The 18,426-nt window shown below is 42.4% G+C and overlaps 1 protein-coding gene across 1 annotated transcript in view; it reads left to right on the forward strand.

Moving 5' to 3' along the window:
- The window catches only part of LOC117452519 (bone morphogenetic protein receptor type-1B-like), a 76,150-nt gene extending 64,567 nt beyond the window's left edge, over positions 1-11,583 (forward strand). Inside the window, exons 4-13 of the mRNA XM_034091207.2 lie at positions 5,081-5,240; positions 5,347-5,446; positions 5,673-5,775; positions 6,578-6,674; positions 7,026-7,164; positions 7,584-7,776; positions 8,612-8,909; positions 9,114-9,289; positions 9,450-9,580; positions 9,669-11,583. Of these exons, the coding sequence (XP_033947098.1) occupies positions 5,081-5,240; positions 5,347-5,446; positions 5,673-5,775; positions 6,578-6,674; positions 7,026-7,164; positions 7,584-7,776; positions 8,612-8,909; positions 9,114-9,289; positions 9,450-9,580; positions 9,669-9,794 (1,523 nt within the window). The 3' untranslated portion in view covers positions 9,795-11,583. The remainder of the gene's footprint in view (positions 1-5,080; positions 5,241-5,346; positions 5,447-5,672; positions 5,776-6,577; positions 6,675-7,025; positions 7,165-7,583; positions 7,777-8,611; positions 8,910-9,113; positions 9,290-9,449; positions 9,581-9,668) is intronic.
- The last annotated feature ends 6,843 nt before the right edge of the window (positions 11,584-18,426 follow it).

Below are 18,426 nucleotides of genomic sequence, written 5' to 3' on the forward strand. Positions count from 1 at the left end.
AGTCCCCTCTCAAGTCTCCTCTCAAGTTCCTTCTCGAGTCCCCTCTCGGGTCCCCTCTCGAGTCTCCTCTCGAGTTCCCTCTCAAGTTCCCTCTCAGGTCCCCACTCGAGTCTCTTCTCGAGTCTCCTATCAAGTCCCCTCTCGAGTCGCCTCTCGAGTCCCCTCTCTAGTCTCCTCTCGAGTTCCCTCTCAAGTTCCCTCTCAGGTCCCCTCTCAAGTCACCTCTCGAGTTCCCTCTCGAGTTCCCTCTCAAACTCCCTCTCGAGTCCCCTCTCAAGCTCCCTCTCAAGTATCCTCTCGAGTTCCTTCTCCAGTCACCTCTCGAGTCTCTGCTCAAGATCCCTCTCAAGTCCCCTTTCAAGATCCCTCTCAAGTCTCCTCTCGGGTCCCCTATCGAGTCTCTTCACGAGTCCCCTCTCAAGTCACCTCTCAAGTCTCCTCTCGAGTTCCCTCTCGAGTCCCCTCTCAAGTCCCTACCCAATGTTCTGTGCCGTTGGAGGTTCCGCTGGGGGTCCTGCCAGCTCCATGTCCAGTCCCGTTGGGGGTCCCGCCGACTACTCTTCTGCCGGGGGTCCTGCCAACCCTATGTCCTGTGCCGTTGGAGGCCCCACCGACTACTCTTCTGCCGGGGGTCCTGCCAACCCTATGTCATGTGCCGTTGGAGGCCCCGCCGACTACTCTTCTGCCGGGGGTCCTGCCAGCCCTATGTCCTGTCCCGTTGGAGGCCCCGCCGACTACTCTTCTGCCGTGGGTCCTGCCAACCCTGTGTCCTGTGCCGTTGGAGGCCCCGCCGACTACTCTTCTGCCGGGGGTCCTGCCAACCCTATGTCCTGTGCCGTTGGAGGCCCCGCCGACTACTCTTCTGCCGGGGGTCCTGCCAGCCCTATGTCCTGTGCCGTTGGAGGTCCCACCGACTACTCTTCTGCCGGGGTCCTGCCAACCCTATGTCCTGTGCCGTTGGAGGTGCTGCCGACTACTCTCCTGCCGGGGGTCCTGCCAATCCTATGTCCTGTTCCTCTGGGGGTCCCGCCGACAACTCTTCTGCCGGGGGTCCTGCCAACCCCTTGTCCTGTTCCGTTGGAGGTCCCGCCATCACCTGTCTCGCCGAGGGTCCTGCCAACTCCTGGTCCTCTTCCGTGGGGGATCCTGCCGAAGCCTGTCCCACTGGCTCCGGTTCCTGTTCGGCTGACACCGGGTTCTGCCCGGCCTCCGGAGCTGTCTGGTCTTCGCGCTCGAGCCCGGCCCCCTGAGAGCCGCGGTCTTCGCCCTTGAGCCCGAACCCCTGAGTGCCGTGGTCTTCGCCCTCGGGCCCGGCCCCCTGACTCTTCCTGCCGCTGCCTTCGCCCTCATGCTCGGCCCCCTGAGTTCGCCCGCTGTGGCCTTCACCACTCCATGGTCTCTGCCTTGCTCCCGGGCCGTCCGCCCGAGTTCCCCACCTTGGACTCTGCCTTGTCCCCGGGCCTTCCGCCCGAGACCCCCTCCTTGGTCTCTGCCTTGCCCCCGGGCTGTCCGCCCGAGACCCGTCCTCCAGACCCCCTCCACCCACCCTTTCTTGGCCCTAGTTATGTGGTACGGAGTTTCATTGATTTTGGCATCCTCTCAATAAGCAAGTGGAATGGATTTGATAGTGAAGCACTGACACAGCGCTCTACAAAGTGCGGCCAGTGGATAGACCAATTCACGGACTTTCCACATGGTAAAAGTGGGGGGATCTAAACTAATCATTTGAAAAAGTGGGGGGGACTTGTCCCATCCTCATATAATATAACACACACACACACACACACACACACACACACACACACACACACACACACACACACACACACACACAGCAGTAGCCAGGGATCCCAGGTGCAGGATGGATGTGAAAGGCTTTGTGTTTTGTCAACAGCACAGCAGCACCTCACATGACTATCCAGTGGACTCACGCAGGGAGGAGAGGGCAAAGGAAGAGGACGATGAGAAGGGAAAAGGAGATGGGGTTTAAGAAGATAGTTTGGGAGATTTGGGAATAAGATGAAGGAGTAAAAAATATGTGAAAACAATGTGTGTAGATTTCACTAGTAGAGGAAAAGGGATATATGCAACAGAGAGGGGCGAATTAAAAAAGATAAAGGACAAAGAAGAAAAGGGGCATGGAGTGAGACACAAAGTGAGTGAGTATTCATGATTCAGGAGTAAGTGATGGGAGGGAGGGGGAGTGAGAGAAAGGGTGGAAAAGGCCAGTGGCCTCTGCTCCGTCCCCTCTGTGCTGCTAAACTGCCCACCAGTTCCCTGCAGCTCTGTCACTTCTCGTTTGTTAATCCCCCTTTCTTCTACCCCTCCTACCCTTCCTCGCTCCCTTTCTCTCAAATCGGTCAATTGTTAATGTGACCCCTTTAAACCCCACCGTCCCTCTCTTGCAGTATTGTCAACAAATTATCAGTTTGTACAAGAGAGACATTTAGAAAGGGCAGTGCTGGATGACGAATGTCTATGCTCGTTTAAAAGTGTCTGCTAAAGTTGTTTTTGTCATGAAAGTTTTCCTTTTGCAAAAGAAAACCTAGTAATCAGCATATTATGAAGCTACAGTAGTTAATGTGTTTGCTGTGTCCGATAAGATTAGGATGGACCACTTTACATAACGTTTTAATTAATTTTAATACTGCACACGTCCTCACTGGTGAAATTAACTCTCAACATGAAAGAGATGATGAGAACAACCACCTTATCCAAAAAACAGCCCTTTTCCTTGAGCCTTAGTCACTGAAGTCAAAGTGGTCGTGGAAGCTTTTGGTGAATACAAATAACACACATAAGACATCAGTGACCGTGAAGTAAATCAATAGAGACGGAGACATTTGTGCCACACGTGAAAATGCTTGGTGTGTAGCAATTTGCGTATCTGTGTCTTTATGCTTCAGTCCATTAGGTTGCATTTGGCGTTTATCCCTAGAGTTCTTTGATGTTTTGTAAAACATCAAACGTTTTGACTGACACTGCATAACAACCCTGAACATTTTTCGCACATATAAGTGTCCATCTATTCCAATTTGTTATTCAAAGGCGAGGCTCTCTCTCTCTCCACACAATGAACACACTGTTAGCATGAATTGCTAAATGTTCACTTAGTGACACTAGCCAGCCAACACAGGAGGTACCACTAAAACAAGGTGTGTGCTAGTTAGGTTGCTTTTAGCATATATTTCATAATGGAATATTCCTTTGAAGACAATAGAGTAAGCACTTTGACTTTGATTTGTTATATTTGATTTAAATACCAATATCAGGCTGGCAGTTTTTTTTTTATTATTACGGCAAAGCTTCTTCGCTTTAATATATTCCACCAAATGTATGCGCAGACAATAAATATGTTGCTACAAAAGCTATTTCTCGATTGAATACATGAGCTAAGAAAAGAGAATATGCTTTGAAGAAATAAACAATTAAATACAGTTTTAGATGATTCGAAAGTGGCGATGCTGATACATACTGTACAATTAGCCATAAAGAGTATTTAGCTATGGCTAGACAACTTGCACTTTGTCTTTTATGCTTCACACTTTTTAAAGGAGATTATATGATGAGAATGTTGAGATACCTGAGGACAATCCCACTTTACATCCCCCAATATGTAGAAATGGCCAGCAGTGGGACTCCTCCAGTGCACAGTAAATGTCAGCTTTTATGTCATTTTGACTACTCACATATTAATTTCTGCAAAAGTAAAACATAAAAAAACATATAGAAGCTCAGGAAGTTCGTATGCTTTCAATTTCTAATAATATAACCTCAATCACGTAAATGTTACTGTAGGTTTACATTTGCAAAGAAACAAAGTACATTGTTTTATTCATTTGGACTGTGCACTTTCACTCATACTTTGTGTTTTTTTTATTCTCATTGTTTATGAGAAGCATCTGCTTAATAAAAAGAACCTGAACTTGAGAAGAGAGGTTGAAAAAGGGGCAGGAGAGCAGAATGGATATCTGCTAGTAGTTTATTTCAAAGAGGAAGGACTTGTGCTTATTTTGGACCATCTCCGCTTGCAGCTGTTAAGCATCTGGTCTCAATGATCATGCTGGAATGAATGAAAATCTTAAAAGCCATGAGGGAAAGACACCGTGAGCCTTTTTTCCCTCAAGTGATAAACAGGTGCCCTTTTGAAATAGGATAAGTAGGAAATACAGCAGCTTTGTTCTAGTTCTTATCCATATCAGTTTTAAGAGTTAAACAAAAATAATCTGCTGTGACAAAGTATCAGCTTTTTCGTTTCTCAAATGTTCTCTCCTTTATAATTTCTTTTTTTTATAAATGTTTGGGATTGGTTTCATTATGTTAGTTTTCAGTTCAGTCAGCTGGCTAACAAATTGATGTCAATACAGACTATGCACATGGTTGATGTTTTCCGCCTGGTCTCTGACCTCATCACTCCCTGCAGCACGCAGCAGCACAGCAGAGATTTGTGGAGTAAAAATATTAAACTTCTCCCCCAGGGGATCTTACATACATGTGGCAGCAACGAAACTGCCGTAATACTGACATGATACACGCTTACTCATGAAATGCTACATGATCAAGTGTTAACAGCAAGTATTTGCAGTGTCACAGCAGGCCTGCATCAGAGCAAAGCGAGGATATAGAGGGGTCAGACGGCCTTATTGCATAGAATGTGTTAAATAAATCTAGAGTATTTTAAAGCAACGCACCTTAAGAAGTCTGCCCAATCTTCTCCAGAGGCTCATCTTCGTCCAATATGTTGCAGCCTTTTCCACAGAATATTAAATACATGATAAACCTCCTAGCTCTTCATGACATAAACACTTTTTCTTTAAAATAACTTGATGAAACTCAGTATGGCTGTGTTACTGATAATACTTTTTGATATGTTTTTATTTTTGCAAAAATGCTCTCTTTTTTCATACCCAGTAGTAGCATTAGCCCAAACATTTGATGTTTCCAATGCGATCCCTGAGCCTGGCAGTGTTAGTGATTTTTCATCTGAAAAAATATATCATAAATATATGACTCATGCTTGTTTTTTTGTCTCTTAACCAACTTAATTCTTCTTATTTTCTATTTTGTTCTGTTTTTGTAGGCAATATATTGGACATGCCGCAAAGAGCATCCAGTAAGGAGGCATCGGAGAGTGGGAAGGAGGCCAGTGGCAGCACAGCTCCTGCTTCCTCCTCCGAGGGGATCCTGTGGTGTCACTGTTATCACCACTGCCCTGAAGACTCAGCCAATAACACATGCAGGTACTGTAAGAAGAGGAGAAATGCATAACAAATGTAACACACTTGCATCTGCGTTATTAGTGGTTATTTTTAAGTAGTTGCTTTACTTAGTGTCCTTTTTTTCCAGGACCGATGGCTGCTGTTTCACCATGGTGCAGGAGGAGGGCGGGGCATTGGTCGAGAAAGCAGGATGTCTTGCGCTGAGCGGATCAGAATTTCAGTGTCGGGTGAGTAGATGACTGTCACAGCACACTACAAAAAACTGCTCTCTTTTTCCACCAATTATTTAGTGTCCTTTATCTCATATCTTATCTTAACATATGTTCAATTGACTATGACACAAAACGGAGAAAATACGATTCAATTTATGGTTTGAGCCATAACTTAATAAAAAGCTGAACATATATAACTAAGAAAAAAGAGATATCAAATATTTACATTTCTGTCTTCCAGAACACGGGGAACCCACTTCAAAGGAGATCAGTGCAGTGCTGTTCAGGCGAAGATTACTGCAATAAAAACGTGCATCCTACACTGCCACCACTTAAACCACCTCGTAAGTGTATCTATCATTCTCCTCTCATCCCTCCACTCTTTCTTTTCCATCAAACACAAAAAATAGCTATTTTCTCCAGTTGGCAAGTGGCATTGACAGTGTACAATAAACAAAGACAAAGCAAAGAACTGTGATTGATGGTGTTATGGCACACAAGATTAAAGATATCATGACATTCTTAGAGAGACAAATACAGCTTAAGTGGGGGAGACAACGGGAGTTACTGTCAAACTGTCCTGGAGCTGCTGGATGTCAAGGGAGTACCGAGGTCTCTACTGTGTACAACACTCTATACTCCATGTGCAAGTTTCTGAGTCTTATTGTGTATTTGAGAGACAGTAAGCCTAGATTCCCAGAGAAATCACAAACCCCAGCAGACAGCCAGGGCAGTCATCAATCTGAAACCCTATCATAGTGGATCAGGAAGAGAATTCATCGACTATGCTCAGGGCTTCCTCTCGCTTCGGACTGGGGCCTTAGGGGAAAAGAGTGTGTGCCAGAAGAAAATGAAAAATTGATGAGTGAAATACGATTTGTTTTGATTAACTGTACAGCGGTTCTTTCAAGTGACTTGTAAGGATGACTGATTTCTTCGTATACTTTTCTCTATTTCTTCTCCATGTTATGGGGATTTTAAACAATTTGATTTGATCCTTGTTAGTTTCTAGCCGACATTTCTAGGGCATCTAACATTGTTTGTATGTCTTTTCATACCTTTTTCTGCCCCTCTCTTCCATTCCGTCTCACTTTTCTTTTCTTGCCACCCCGACCCCCTCTCCCACCTCTATCCTCCCCCCTCCAGTCTATGTTGATGGGAAGATCCACCACATGGCCTTGTTGGTCTCAGTCACTGTGTGCAGCATCATACTGGCCTTCATTATAGTGTTCTGCTACTTCAGGTAATAACATGTGACCATCAAATGCACACAAATCAAAATTATTCTCGCTACAGTTTCCAGCAAAACTTTATAAATACCTTTCGACTATAATGCAAATATGTCATAAATAATACCAAAAATCTTCCTGTTATGTCAACAAATTACGAGTATACCATGCCATGAAGATGAATAAAAACGGCATAGAATAGTATTTCCCAAGACATTTCCTGGTAAACTGTGTCATTAAAACTAAATAAAAGTCAACAACGTTATTATATTTTATGTCATAAAAACCTAATTAAAAAGTCTTAATATGTATTTTAATATGTCATGACACTTGAAGTTATGCTGAATGCTTGTGTGTTCTTACAGGTATAAGCGCCAGAGGGCTCGTCCTCGGTACAATATTGGTCTGGAGCAGGACGAGAGCTACATTCCCTCCGGAGAGTCTCTGAGGGAGCTAATCGAGCAGTCTCAGAGCTCTGGCTCTGGCTCAGGGCTCCCTCTGCTGGTGAGATACACAAATTGCACCTAACCACCCCCTTGGATCAAAGCAATGCACCCGAGGTCCCTTGTATGTACACAGTGCACATTGCCATATAGTTGATTACATTTTGTCTCGTGTCTTACCATTAAGGAAGTATGTGAGGAGATGATGGTGGTAATTTGATACTTATAAGACATACCATAAGATTTAAGCATTTTCTTAAAAATATTCTTATATAAAGTTTGACCCTGCCAAACATTGAAAACACTATTCCCTAATTAGCTTGGGAGCACCTAACCATCTAATGGGTTCCTTTCTGAAATCTAAGGAGCTACATTCCCTGACACACAATGCAAAACACACATCGGTTTAATAGCGTATCTTAAAATCTTAGAAGTTACACTCTTGAGCAAACCATTCCATATATTTGTTCTCCTCTTCAGGTGCAGCGAACGATAGCCAAGCAGATCCAGATGGTGAAGCAGATAGGCAAGGGGAGGTATGGAGAGGTGTGGATGGGCAGATGGAGGGCAGAGAAAGTTGCCGTTAAAGTTTTCTTCACCACTGAGGAGGCCAGTTGGTTCAGAGAGACTGAGATTTACCAGACTGTTCTGATGAGACATGAGAACATCCTCGGTAAGACTGGCTTCTCTCTGTATTTTCTCATGTGTACCTTTTCTAATATTGCTCCCCGGCCTTGTTTGCTTTTGGGAGTATTAACCTCCCTATCTGTCTGTCTTTACACGTTTCTCTTGTATTAAAAACCAACTAACGTATACTCTTAGTGCTCCATTTCAATCAACAAAGTTACAGGGGATTTGAAGGGGAATATAATAAATGAGTCTTTCTTATATAGTCGCAGCAATCCTAACAATCCTTAATCATGGACTGTCGGATAGATGAGTTGGTTTACTGATAGGTTACTAATGCAAGTGGGACTGTCCATTGTTAACGTTGCTGCACCACACTGCACTCACTGTCAAAAACAATCAATTATGGCCCAGAGAAAATACACCACAACAAATTATAATGTAGACAACAACAGACTGCAAAGGAAAGATTGCATAATTAAACACTACAAGATGCATAGTAATTAAGAAGTCGGGCAAAAGATCACCTGCCTAGAAGACAGACTCTATGGAGCTGCTGTGCATAATGTTGGCTTCTACAGTCGATACTGCATGTTTTGTTTTCTAATTCGACACTGGGATCATCAAATTCACTAAATAAGAAAATGGTCAAGATTAAGATGTTAAAGTCCTAAAATAAAGTTACATTTTAAATCTTGAAATGACCTCTATGTATACTGATTTCACATGATAAAAGTAGTTTTTCTCAGCAAAAGTGAATTAATGTTCAAACTGGTTCTGCTTTAATTCTAGGATTGAACCTAACCTATTAAAACCTACATGTTACAGTGAAGACACACTCCCTGACTCCTCTCTTCACTCTTCACTCTTTCCATTCTCAGGTTTTATAGCTGCTGATATTAAAGGAACTGGCTCCTGGACCCAACTCTACCTAATCACTGACTACCATGAAAACGGCTCTTTGTATGACTACCTCAAATCAACCACTCTCGATAATAAAGCCATGCTGCGGCTGGCCTACTCCTCTGTGTCTGGCCTCAGTCACCTCCACACTGAGATCTTTGGCACCCAGGGTAAACCTGCCATTTCCCACAGGGATCTAAAGAGCAAGAACATACTAGTAAAAACAAATGGGACCTGCTGTATAGCTGACCTGGGACTGGCAGTCAAGCTTATCAGGTGAGTGAGTCAGTCACATTTGTTGCTGTTAGGCATATTTTCAATATATGTCTCAAATCCTCATTCTGCTGAATTTTAAGCTTCGATAGGGGGCTGGAAATGTTCATGAATCCGAGTACTTTGAACTTCTATTATCTCAGAGGATTCAGTAATGTGCATAGTTCATTCATCTTTAATCTAAAAATGTTACTTTGATCTCTGCAGTGACACCAATGAGGTCGACATCCCTCCCAACACCAGAGTGGGCACAAAGCGCTACATGCCTCCGGAGGTTCTGGATGAGACTCTGAACAGAAGTCACTTTCAGTCGTACATCATGGCTGACATGTACAGCTTCGGGCTGATTCTCTGGGAGATCGCACGGCGTTGTGTCTCAGGAGGTAAATATACCTTTTATGTACATACTTTTATCTTTTTGGACACAAACAACCTTTTTTAAATGCCAACAATGTTGTACTGTTTGGGATGGCTATGCTCTATGGAGTTTGACATCTTGACACATGACCAGAGTGTATTTCAACTGCATATTATTGGTTGTAGGAATCCTTGAAGAGTACCAGTTGCCATACCATGAGTTGGTGTCTACAGACCCTTCATATGAAGACATGAGAGAGGTGGTCTGCATCAAAAGACTACGACCATCATTTCCTAATCGGTGGACCAGCGATGAGGTAAAATACATCTAAATAGTACAACTCATACATGCTATCATACACACACAAACTAATGACCTTCCTAACACTATCTGTGTCTCTTCAGTGTTTGAGACAGATGGGGAAGCTGATGACAGAATGCTGGGCCCACACCCCGGGCTCCCGCCTCACAGCCCTACGGGTAAAAAAGACCCTTGCCAAGATGTCAGAATCGCAGGACATCAAGCTGTGAGCAGTGTGTTTACACAGGCACGGGAAAGGCTCTTACTGTCACACTGGCTCTGGTCCAGGATGCACTATCCTTGGAAAAGGAGGAGGAACAGGAAGCAGGATCACCACTTGGAAATCGCAGGATCACACACTTCGAGTCCAGATGCACAGAACACGAGAGTGCAGGTCCCCCTTTGAAAGAATGTATAACAGGATTACGGTAGTAAACTCAAAGTGAAACTCATTCAAAACAATTCGTCCGACCCTGTTCTGTCGATCAGAGAAGATGAGTCATTTTCATTTCAGACTAGTTTAAGGACTCTAAATCCAGTTTCTTGTTCACATGCTCCAAAAGCCCTGGAGAAAAGAAATGTAAGTTTAAGTTGGCACTGTAGCTGCAGAGATATGCCGACACGCTACTGACTAGTGAGTGGAATACTATATCAATGCTTTCTGTGAAAGCTAGCCTACCTGTAGATGAAGGTCCCATTGATAAAGCATTAGGCTTATTGCAGCATGACACCTCCTTTCTAAACCGTCGACCCACTACTGCCTTTATGTTCCAATTGGATTGAACACTTGTGTCACTCTTGAGTTGCTTTAGGTTGCAATGACTGACACTATGTGCCAGAACAAGTGTTTGTTGAGGCTTTAAAAGTTTTGTTTACGCTGTAAGGTTTTCAGACACTGAAGAAAAGGTACACCTGTATATTTTAATTATAATGGGATGTCAAAAATGCAACAGCTTGTTTTTCATGTAAAACTCAAACTCTTCGTTGTGAAAAAATAAAGTTGATATGTCCAAATCAATTCTGGATAGAGGCTCTACATGCCTATGTTCCCTTGCCCTGCTTTAGGAAAGGGGGCTTTGCAGTAATAATGCCAATGAAGCAGAACGGTGCCACCCATACTGTAGGTGCTCCGCAGCAATTTCAGGAAGGAAGGTCTGCCAAGGCAATCAGAAATTGTTGTACACAACTGTATTGATGACTTATCTGATGTAGTGATCTATTTTAAATGTGTGTAATTGTGCCTGTGTTAGTTTAGGAGTTCAACAAGTCATTTTTAATTCAGACACTCCCAATAAAATCGAGTATGATTATGGTGGAATGTGTGTGTTAGACAGCCGGACCAGAAGCCACACACACAGTTTTGTTGAAAAAGCGACTGGTCCTAGAAATCATCCTCTATCGCCCCCAAACCAACACTAGGTTTACCCAGTAAACATCGAAAGGTCCTTTCTTTCTGACCACCAGGCTGCCCCATACATTAAAGTACATATTGGGCTGATTCACCATAATAAACAGCTGACACACGGAAATCTAATGGCAGTAGTAGGCAGTCCTTAAAAAATAAATCATCTGGCTTTTTTCCGGGGAACTTCTCTGCTGATTCAAATTCTCACATGGTAGCAGTCAAGTATTAGGAAGATTAAACAGCCTTACCGCCTCAGTATGAAATATTTCTGAAGGTAAATGTGGACACCTTTCATCATCACAGTAAGCACATTCTTAGGTTGTCTGCTACCACATTCAATCGTTGTAATTCTTTTTAGTCCATTTGTAAAATCCTTGATAAACTTTCCTTCAGGTCAATGAGTAGTCTTTTTGTTTGTTTTAAATCTTTGCCCTCTAAAATCGTGGGATTCTTTGTAATTGTTGATTGATGTGTTGTGTTATACACGCCCTCTTTTTCCTCTTGGATTGTGTGCCTTATTTAATATGTACCTACTGTAGTTGTCTGTGAGAGAAAGTGGTGTTTTAATTCAGTAAAAAGGTTGAACATTCCCCAAATAAAGTGTGTCACTCATGGACATGGCTGATTCACAGTTTGTGGTGGCTGAATGAGGAGCATACTGACTAGTCTCTCAGGTGCCTCTTACTGTTAAGGCATGCTCTCAATATTTCCTTGTTTAAAGAGAAGTGCATGCCTCATTGCAGCCCAGCGATGCTGCTGAGCACACAGCATGTTAAACAGATACACCATAAGCATTTCTTGTTTCTATTACTTCCTCTACAGCAGTGGTTCCCAACCTGGGGGGCGCGGGCGCCAAAGATCGCAGGGGGGGCGCCAGGCCTCAGATGATTTGAGGCCAAATATCATATTTAGACTTTTTTTTTTTTTACATTTTTTTTTTTGTACATACAGTGGGGCAAAAAAGTATTTAGTCAACCACCAATTGTGCAAGTTCTCCCACTTAAAAAGATGAGAGAGGCCTGTAATTTTCATCCTAGGTACACTTCAACTATGAGAGACAAAATGAGAAAATAAATCCAGAAAATCATATTGTCTGATTTTTAAAGAATTTATTTGCAAATTATGGTGGAAAATAAGTATTTGGTCAATAACAAAAGTTCATCTCAATACTTTGTTATATACCCTTTGTTGGCAATGACAGAGGTCAAACGTTTTCTGTAAGTCTTCACAAGGTTTTCACACACTGTTGCTGGTATTTTGGCCCATTCCTCCATGCAGATCTCCTCTAGAGCAGTGATGTTTTGGGGCTGTCGCTGGGCAACACGGACCTTCAACTCCCTTCAAAGATTTTCTATGGGGTTGAGATCTGGAGAATGGCTAGGCCACTCCAGGACCTTGAAATGCTTCTTATGAAGCCACTTCTTCGTTGCCCGGGCGGTGAGTTTGGGATCATTGTCATGCTGAAAGACCCAGCCACGTTTGATCTTCAATGCCCTTGCTGATGGAAGGAGGTTGTCACTCAAAATCTCACGATACATGGCCCCATTCATTCTTTCCTTTACACGGATCAGTCGTCCTGGTCCCTTTGCAGAAAAACAGCCCCAAAACATGATGTTTCCACCCCCATGTTTCACAGTAGATATGGTGTTCTTTGGATGCAACTCAGCATTCTTTCTCCTCCAAACACATCTAGTTGAGTTTTTACCAAAAAGTTCTATTTTGGTTTCATCTGACCATATGACATTCTCACAATCATCTAAATGCTCTCTAGCAAACTTCAGACGGGCCTGGACATGTACTGGCTTAAGCAGGGGGACACGTCTGGCACTGCAGGATTTGAGTCCCTGGCGGCGTAGTGTGTTACTGATGGTAGCCTTTGTTACTTTGGTCCCAGCTCTCTGCAGGTCATTGACTAGGTCCCCCCCGTGTGGTTCTGGGATTTTTGCTCACCGTTCTTGTGATCATTTTGACCCCACGGGGTGAGATCTTGCGTGGAGCCCCAGATCGAGGGAGATTATCAGTGGTCTTGTATGTCTTCCATATTCTAATAATTGCTCCCACAGTTGATTTATTCACACCAAGCTGCTTACCTATTGCAGATTCAGTCTTCCCAGCCTGGTGCAGGTCTACAATTTTGTTTCTGGTGTCCATTGACAGCTATTTGGTCTTGGCCATAGTGGAGTTTGGAGTGTGACTGTTTGAGGTTGTGGACAGGTGTATTTTATACTGATAACAAGTTCAAACAGGTGCCATTAATACAGTTAACAAGTGGAGGACAGAGGAGGCTCTTAAAAAAGAAGTTACAGGTCTGTGAGAGCCAGAAATCTTGTTTGTTTGTAGGTGACCAAATACTTATTTTACCGAGGAATTTACCAATTAATTCATTAAAAATCCTACAATGTGATTTCCTGGATTCTTTCCCCCCATTCTGTCTCTCATAGTTGAAGTGTACCTAGGATGAAAATTACAGGCCTCTCTCATCTTTTTAAGTGGGAGAACTTGCACAATTGGTGGCTGACTAAATACTTTTTTCCCCCACTGTATAATTGTAACTCAATACATGATTGTCACTAAAAGCCTTGTCTCTTCATTACAATACAATATAAAAAATAATTGATTAATTCATTTGAATAAAAATTCAAGTTAGTAGCTATTAAAGGCATAAAAATACAAACATTTATAGTTTTTTCTTTGATAAAAATGTTTCTTCCGCCCACCAGGTTGGGAACCACTGCTCTACAGAATGCTTTATCCAACTACTATTGGAGTCTGGCAACTGTTAATATTAATTACACAGAAAGGTACAAATCAAAGCATTGCAAATTACATATATACACAACACACTCTCACTCCCTAAGCGTCCAATAGCGACGTTTGGTCAGTGTCCGTGGCGTCCAATTGTGACGCTCCTAGGCTCCGTCATAAAGGGACGCAAATAGCTTTCAACTGATTGCAATGTATTCCCATCTGCGTCGGGATTTGACGCTCATGGAAGCACGGCATTCGTTTATGCCGGCTGCCCTTAAAGGCAATGTGAGCATCCATTCCCATTGGATAACGGAGAATTTTACACCCGGAAGTAAGTACTCCTCTTACTGTCGATTGATTTTACAGTGATATCTGCACTACTCATCGACTAAAAAACACCAGATTATCCTTGTTAATTACACAACATTGATTGGTTTAAATTGTGTGCAATGCTTTTGTATTTTTCCCCTTCGATTCGGAGAAACAAATATGTTTTCTGAGTAAAGGATGGCAGAAGACACTACACTACCCAGAATCCCCAGCTATCGTTTGGCCTACACCATGTGCTCTGTTTGACAAACCCCGTTTTTTTCACCATTCATTCCGATGGCTGGCGTCTATGTCACGTGATCTTCAAATTTCTCCCTGCAGAAAAAGAAAACATGGCCGAAATTCGTTTTATTCTCGGTAGAAAATACCTATTTTAAAGTTAGTTTGGCCATTAAAATGCGTTTTGATGTCATTTGATGCGAGAAATAGGAGTTGTTATTTCAGATTATGTGTGCAGTGGATGTACATGATCTTTAGTTTGCTAGTTATTACGAAGATTACTTCAGGAAATCGCGACGTTTTCATTGTTACCAAGGTGGTTGCTAGGGACGCTGCTATCGATATTATTTCTGTTATGTTGTGTAACTGTTTAATGGTGTTATCTTTATTGCTACCCCCTTCCCCGTCAATGTATAGTGTTGGTCCACAGCCTAAACATATTAGTTTAACAAAATTCGCATCTAAAGATAGCCTACGTTATTTCCCCCCTGTGCAATTCCAGTCTCACATCTCAGAGCACATCGTCATTAACAAATACCGGAAACAGACCAAAATAATAATAATACCTTATTCCGAGTGTGCTTGCTTTTCTCTTTGAAAGTCATCACATAACGGCATTGTAATAAACGGTTCGGCTGCATTACATATAACATATCTGCCGTAGTTCTGTATTTATAGAGCCCTGATGAGAAGACAAACATGAGGAACTGAAAACGTGACGTGGATCATAAATATATCAGCCATTAAACAACATCTTACATTTCTTTTCACACAATACGTCTCCTTGCAGTATCAACACTAATTCGGCTCACTTTTATATTTGATCCAATTGGTAGATAGGCTGTATTTACACCATAAAGGTGCACAGCTGATATAAAGGGACACCTGGTGGTTAATGCATGTTATTGAATTTCAATATTTTTATTATTAGATATTAATACGATCCCTATAAAGTATATTCATTACTCGTTATTCTCTACTAATTGTTAATTAAAGACTGTATGTAATGACTATTTTTCCCATCCCTTTCAAGATTTCAAGATTTTCTAAGGTTTATTGACATATCATATAGGCCTACACAACTGTGGTGTAGTTCTGCACTGAATGAAAAACTTGGGTTGCAGGTTCCTCAATAGTGCATTACAAGACATCTATCAATATTTGTGCATACCTCCAGCAATGTTAACTATGTTGAAGCACTTATTTTAACTGATATTATACATAATGTATTATACTCTTATAAGATGTATGTAGATATTTCATCTCCGGCCTTGTCAGGTATTGAACAATCAATAAATAAAGAACACAGAATTGTTGAATATAAAACACAGAATTGATGTGATTATACTCAATGATTTTCAAATAATCACAACTGCATATTTAACTGTTACATATGCTGATGTAACGCAAATGTTCCAACTTGGGATCAATAAAGTATATCTTATCTTAAGCTGATCGATGGCTACTGTCATATTTGCAAAATGTGCCTCTGAACCTTGACAAGTGCATGTTTCAGGCTTATCAATTAATGTAATGTAATGTTATCACAGGGGTCACACACATAAGACCAGCTGTTAAATAAAGCTTTTCTGACCCTAGCTGGCATGTGGGTATATATATTAATACTGCCCATAATGGGCACCATTTATTAATTATATGTTTTAAATGTGAGTGTTTCCTGTCCCCTAAACCTCCAGGGATGTACACAGTTTAATACTGGCAACTTCTTATTATGGGAAATACGAAAACGTCTTTTAAAACTACAACTCCCAGTAGAGACGTGCCATAGTCTAGAGAACATGTTGCGAAACAGAATAGCCAGCATGTGTAGTTCTGGGGACGGGGTGGGGGAGGGGGGGACGCGGTGGACCCGTTCAAATCCAGTTTTAGACAGTCTGCCGTGGTTCCATCCCATTTCAAGTGCTGTTCGAGAATCGGCTTAACCCTCGGAGCACACTCTCCAATCACAGAGCTTGAGGACTATCACGGGGTTTGTCAAGAGCACATGGTGTAGTCCAAACGATAGCTGGGGATTCTGGGTAGTGTAGTGTCTTCTGCCATCCTTTACTCCTGGGAATGGACGCTCACATTACCTTTAAGGGCAGCCGACATAAACGAATGCCGTGCTTCCATGAGCGTCAAATCCCGACGCAGATGGGAATACATTGCAATCAGTTGAAAGCTATTTGCGTCCCTTTATGACGCTGAAGGAGCCTAGGAGCACAATTGGACGCCACGGACACTGACCAAACGTCGCTATTGGACGCTTAGGGAGTGAGAGTGTGTTGATATACAATCATCATGGTCTACTCGCCCGCCGAAGTTGCTTCGACTATGTCATCTAGACTCCCTGTTACTAGGATGATGTCATATCTCCATGCACTTTGGAGGAAAGCCTCACACTGGATACCGAATGTATAACTTGTTATGTCAGCCAAAGATGGAGAACCCTGAAGTGCCCGGCTTGTTTCTGGTGAGGACCCTTTGATTGAGAGTCACTTGGTAACACATTCTGTTAGCGGGAAATGATCCACACATACTGTATGGACAGCAGAATACATAAAACCTTCCCTAGGAAACGATATAAAGACAACAAACTGTACCGGCGAAACATGTACAGCCAAGGCTCACAGGTGGTGAGGGATCACTTCTTTATCTCCCCTCTCATTATCTGTTCTCCATCCTGTTGGTACAGAAGATCACCTGCAGCCATCATTTCATGTTAACGTCCTCCCTCCCTTTGTAATCAGTTTAGTCACTCCAGGGGGGTATACTACGAAGCAGGATTTTCGCTTAGCCAGCTAAATTCAGGGAAAACTCTGGCTTTCCGGTCCTACGAAGCTGGTTCTCTTTTTAGCAGGCTAGATCTTCATGGTAACTTATGCTTAGCGGCTAACCTAACCTGGTCGGGACCAGGTTAGGTTGCAGGCTAAGAGCTCAACTCAGTGAAAGCACTGCCTGCTGACCAATCAGAGCTCAGTGTGCGGAGTTTAAAGCGATCAAGTCATATGACAGGAGAAAGGAAATACAGAAAAGCTGCCGTTGCAGGAAAGACGGCCGGCAAAAATCACCGACTGTGTGAACGTGAACATTAATAGAATATCACCTCCCATCTTCAGAGCAATCTGACTATTATAACATTAGCGTTAAGAAAGCTTACTTTAATATCTGTCACAACATAAGTAACCGGATCAGAGTAACATTAAGTACAGTCCGCGGCATATCACTTCATAATGTATCATATATCTCCTTATCAGCTGAGCCGTATCTGGCCGTGCAACACTCACAGTGTCACATACTGTATGCAGAAGTATTATTTTAAGCAACACATTAAGTTGATGAAACACTCGAGTCAAATGTAATTAAAGTCGCTAGCCACTGCCTCCGAAAGTACTTCCTACGCTTACCCGTTGGCAATAGATGGAACCGAGCATTCCGTGGATTGTTCCTATCCGAATTGTGGCAATGTTTCGCGATACAATGAGGCATATTTCAATAGAATTGTGAGAGTAACTAGAGTAAACAACATGAACAAAGCACATACGTCAATTTTTCCTCGACACCAAACGCATAGTTCACGTCACTTCCGGTAAAATAAGTCATGTGACTCGTCAAAATGGCGCCGCCCATAGAGTTGATGTTATTTCGGTAATTAATCAGCTTAAAATCACTGATAACCTCATCGGATTAAAAAAAATTATAATAATAATTATTTAAAAATGCGTGTCATGAGCATTGCCTCCCTTTAACATCTGTATGGAGTCAGATCAGTCTCAATATTAATAAATGCAGAAGGATTCACAAATGTATTTTGCGATTTATATATAAATGACTCTCCACAACAATATCTCTCAATGCACTCACAAATATTTATTGTTGTATATAAATGTACAAAAAATGGGCATTTAAACTGCTTTTTATTAATTCATAGACGGCTCTGAATTAATAATGAAATATGTTTCCTTTCTTTACTACTGGATGAAATTACAAAATGTACCCATTATTTTCCTCATGCTCGTATAGCCACATAAAAGTATCAAACCACCTTAAAATGCACCAGAATACAGGAAATCTATTTTTTCTTCATGGTGGGGGACCCCCACACCCCCCGTTAAAAATGTCCCCCCTACATTCAGGATGCTTCCTACGCCCATGTGAAG

The sequence above is a fragment of the Pseudochaenichthys georgianus genome, chromosome 9 (assembly GCF_902827115.2).
Source record: "Pseudochaenichthys georgianus chromosome 9, fPseGeo1.2, whole genome shotgun sequence".
NCBI lineage: Eukaryota > Metazoa > Chordata > Actinopteri > Perciformes > Channichthyidae > Pseudochaenichthys > Pseudochaenichthys georgianus.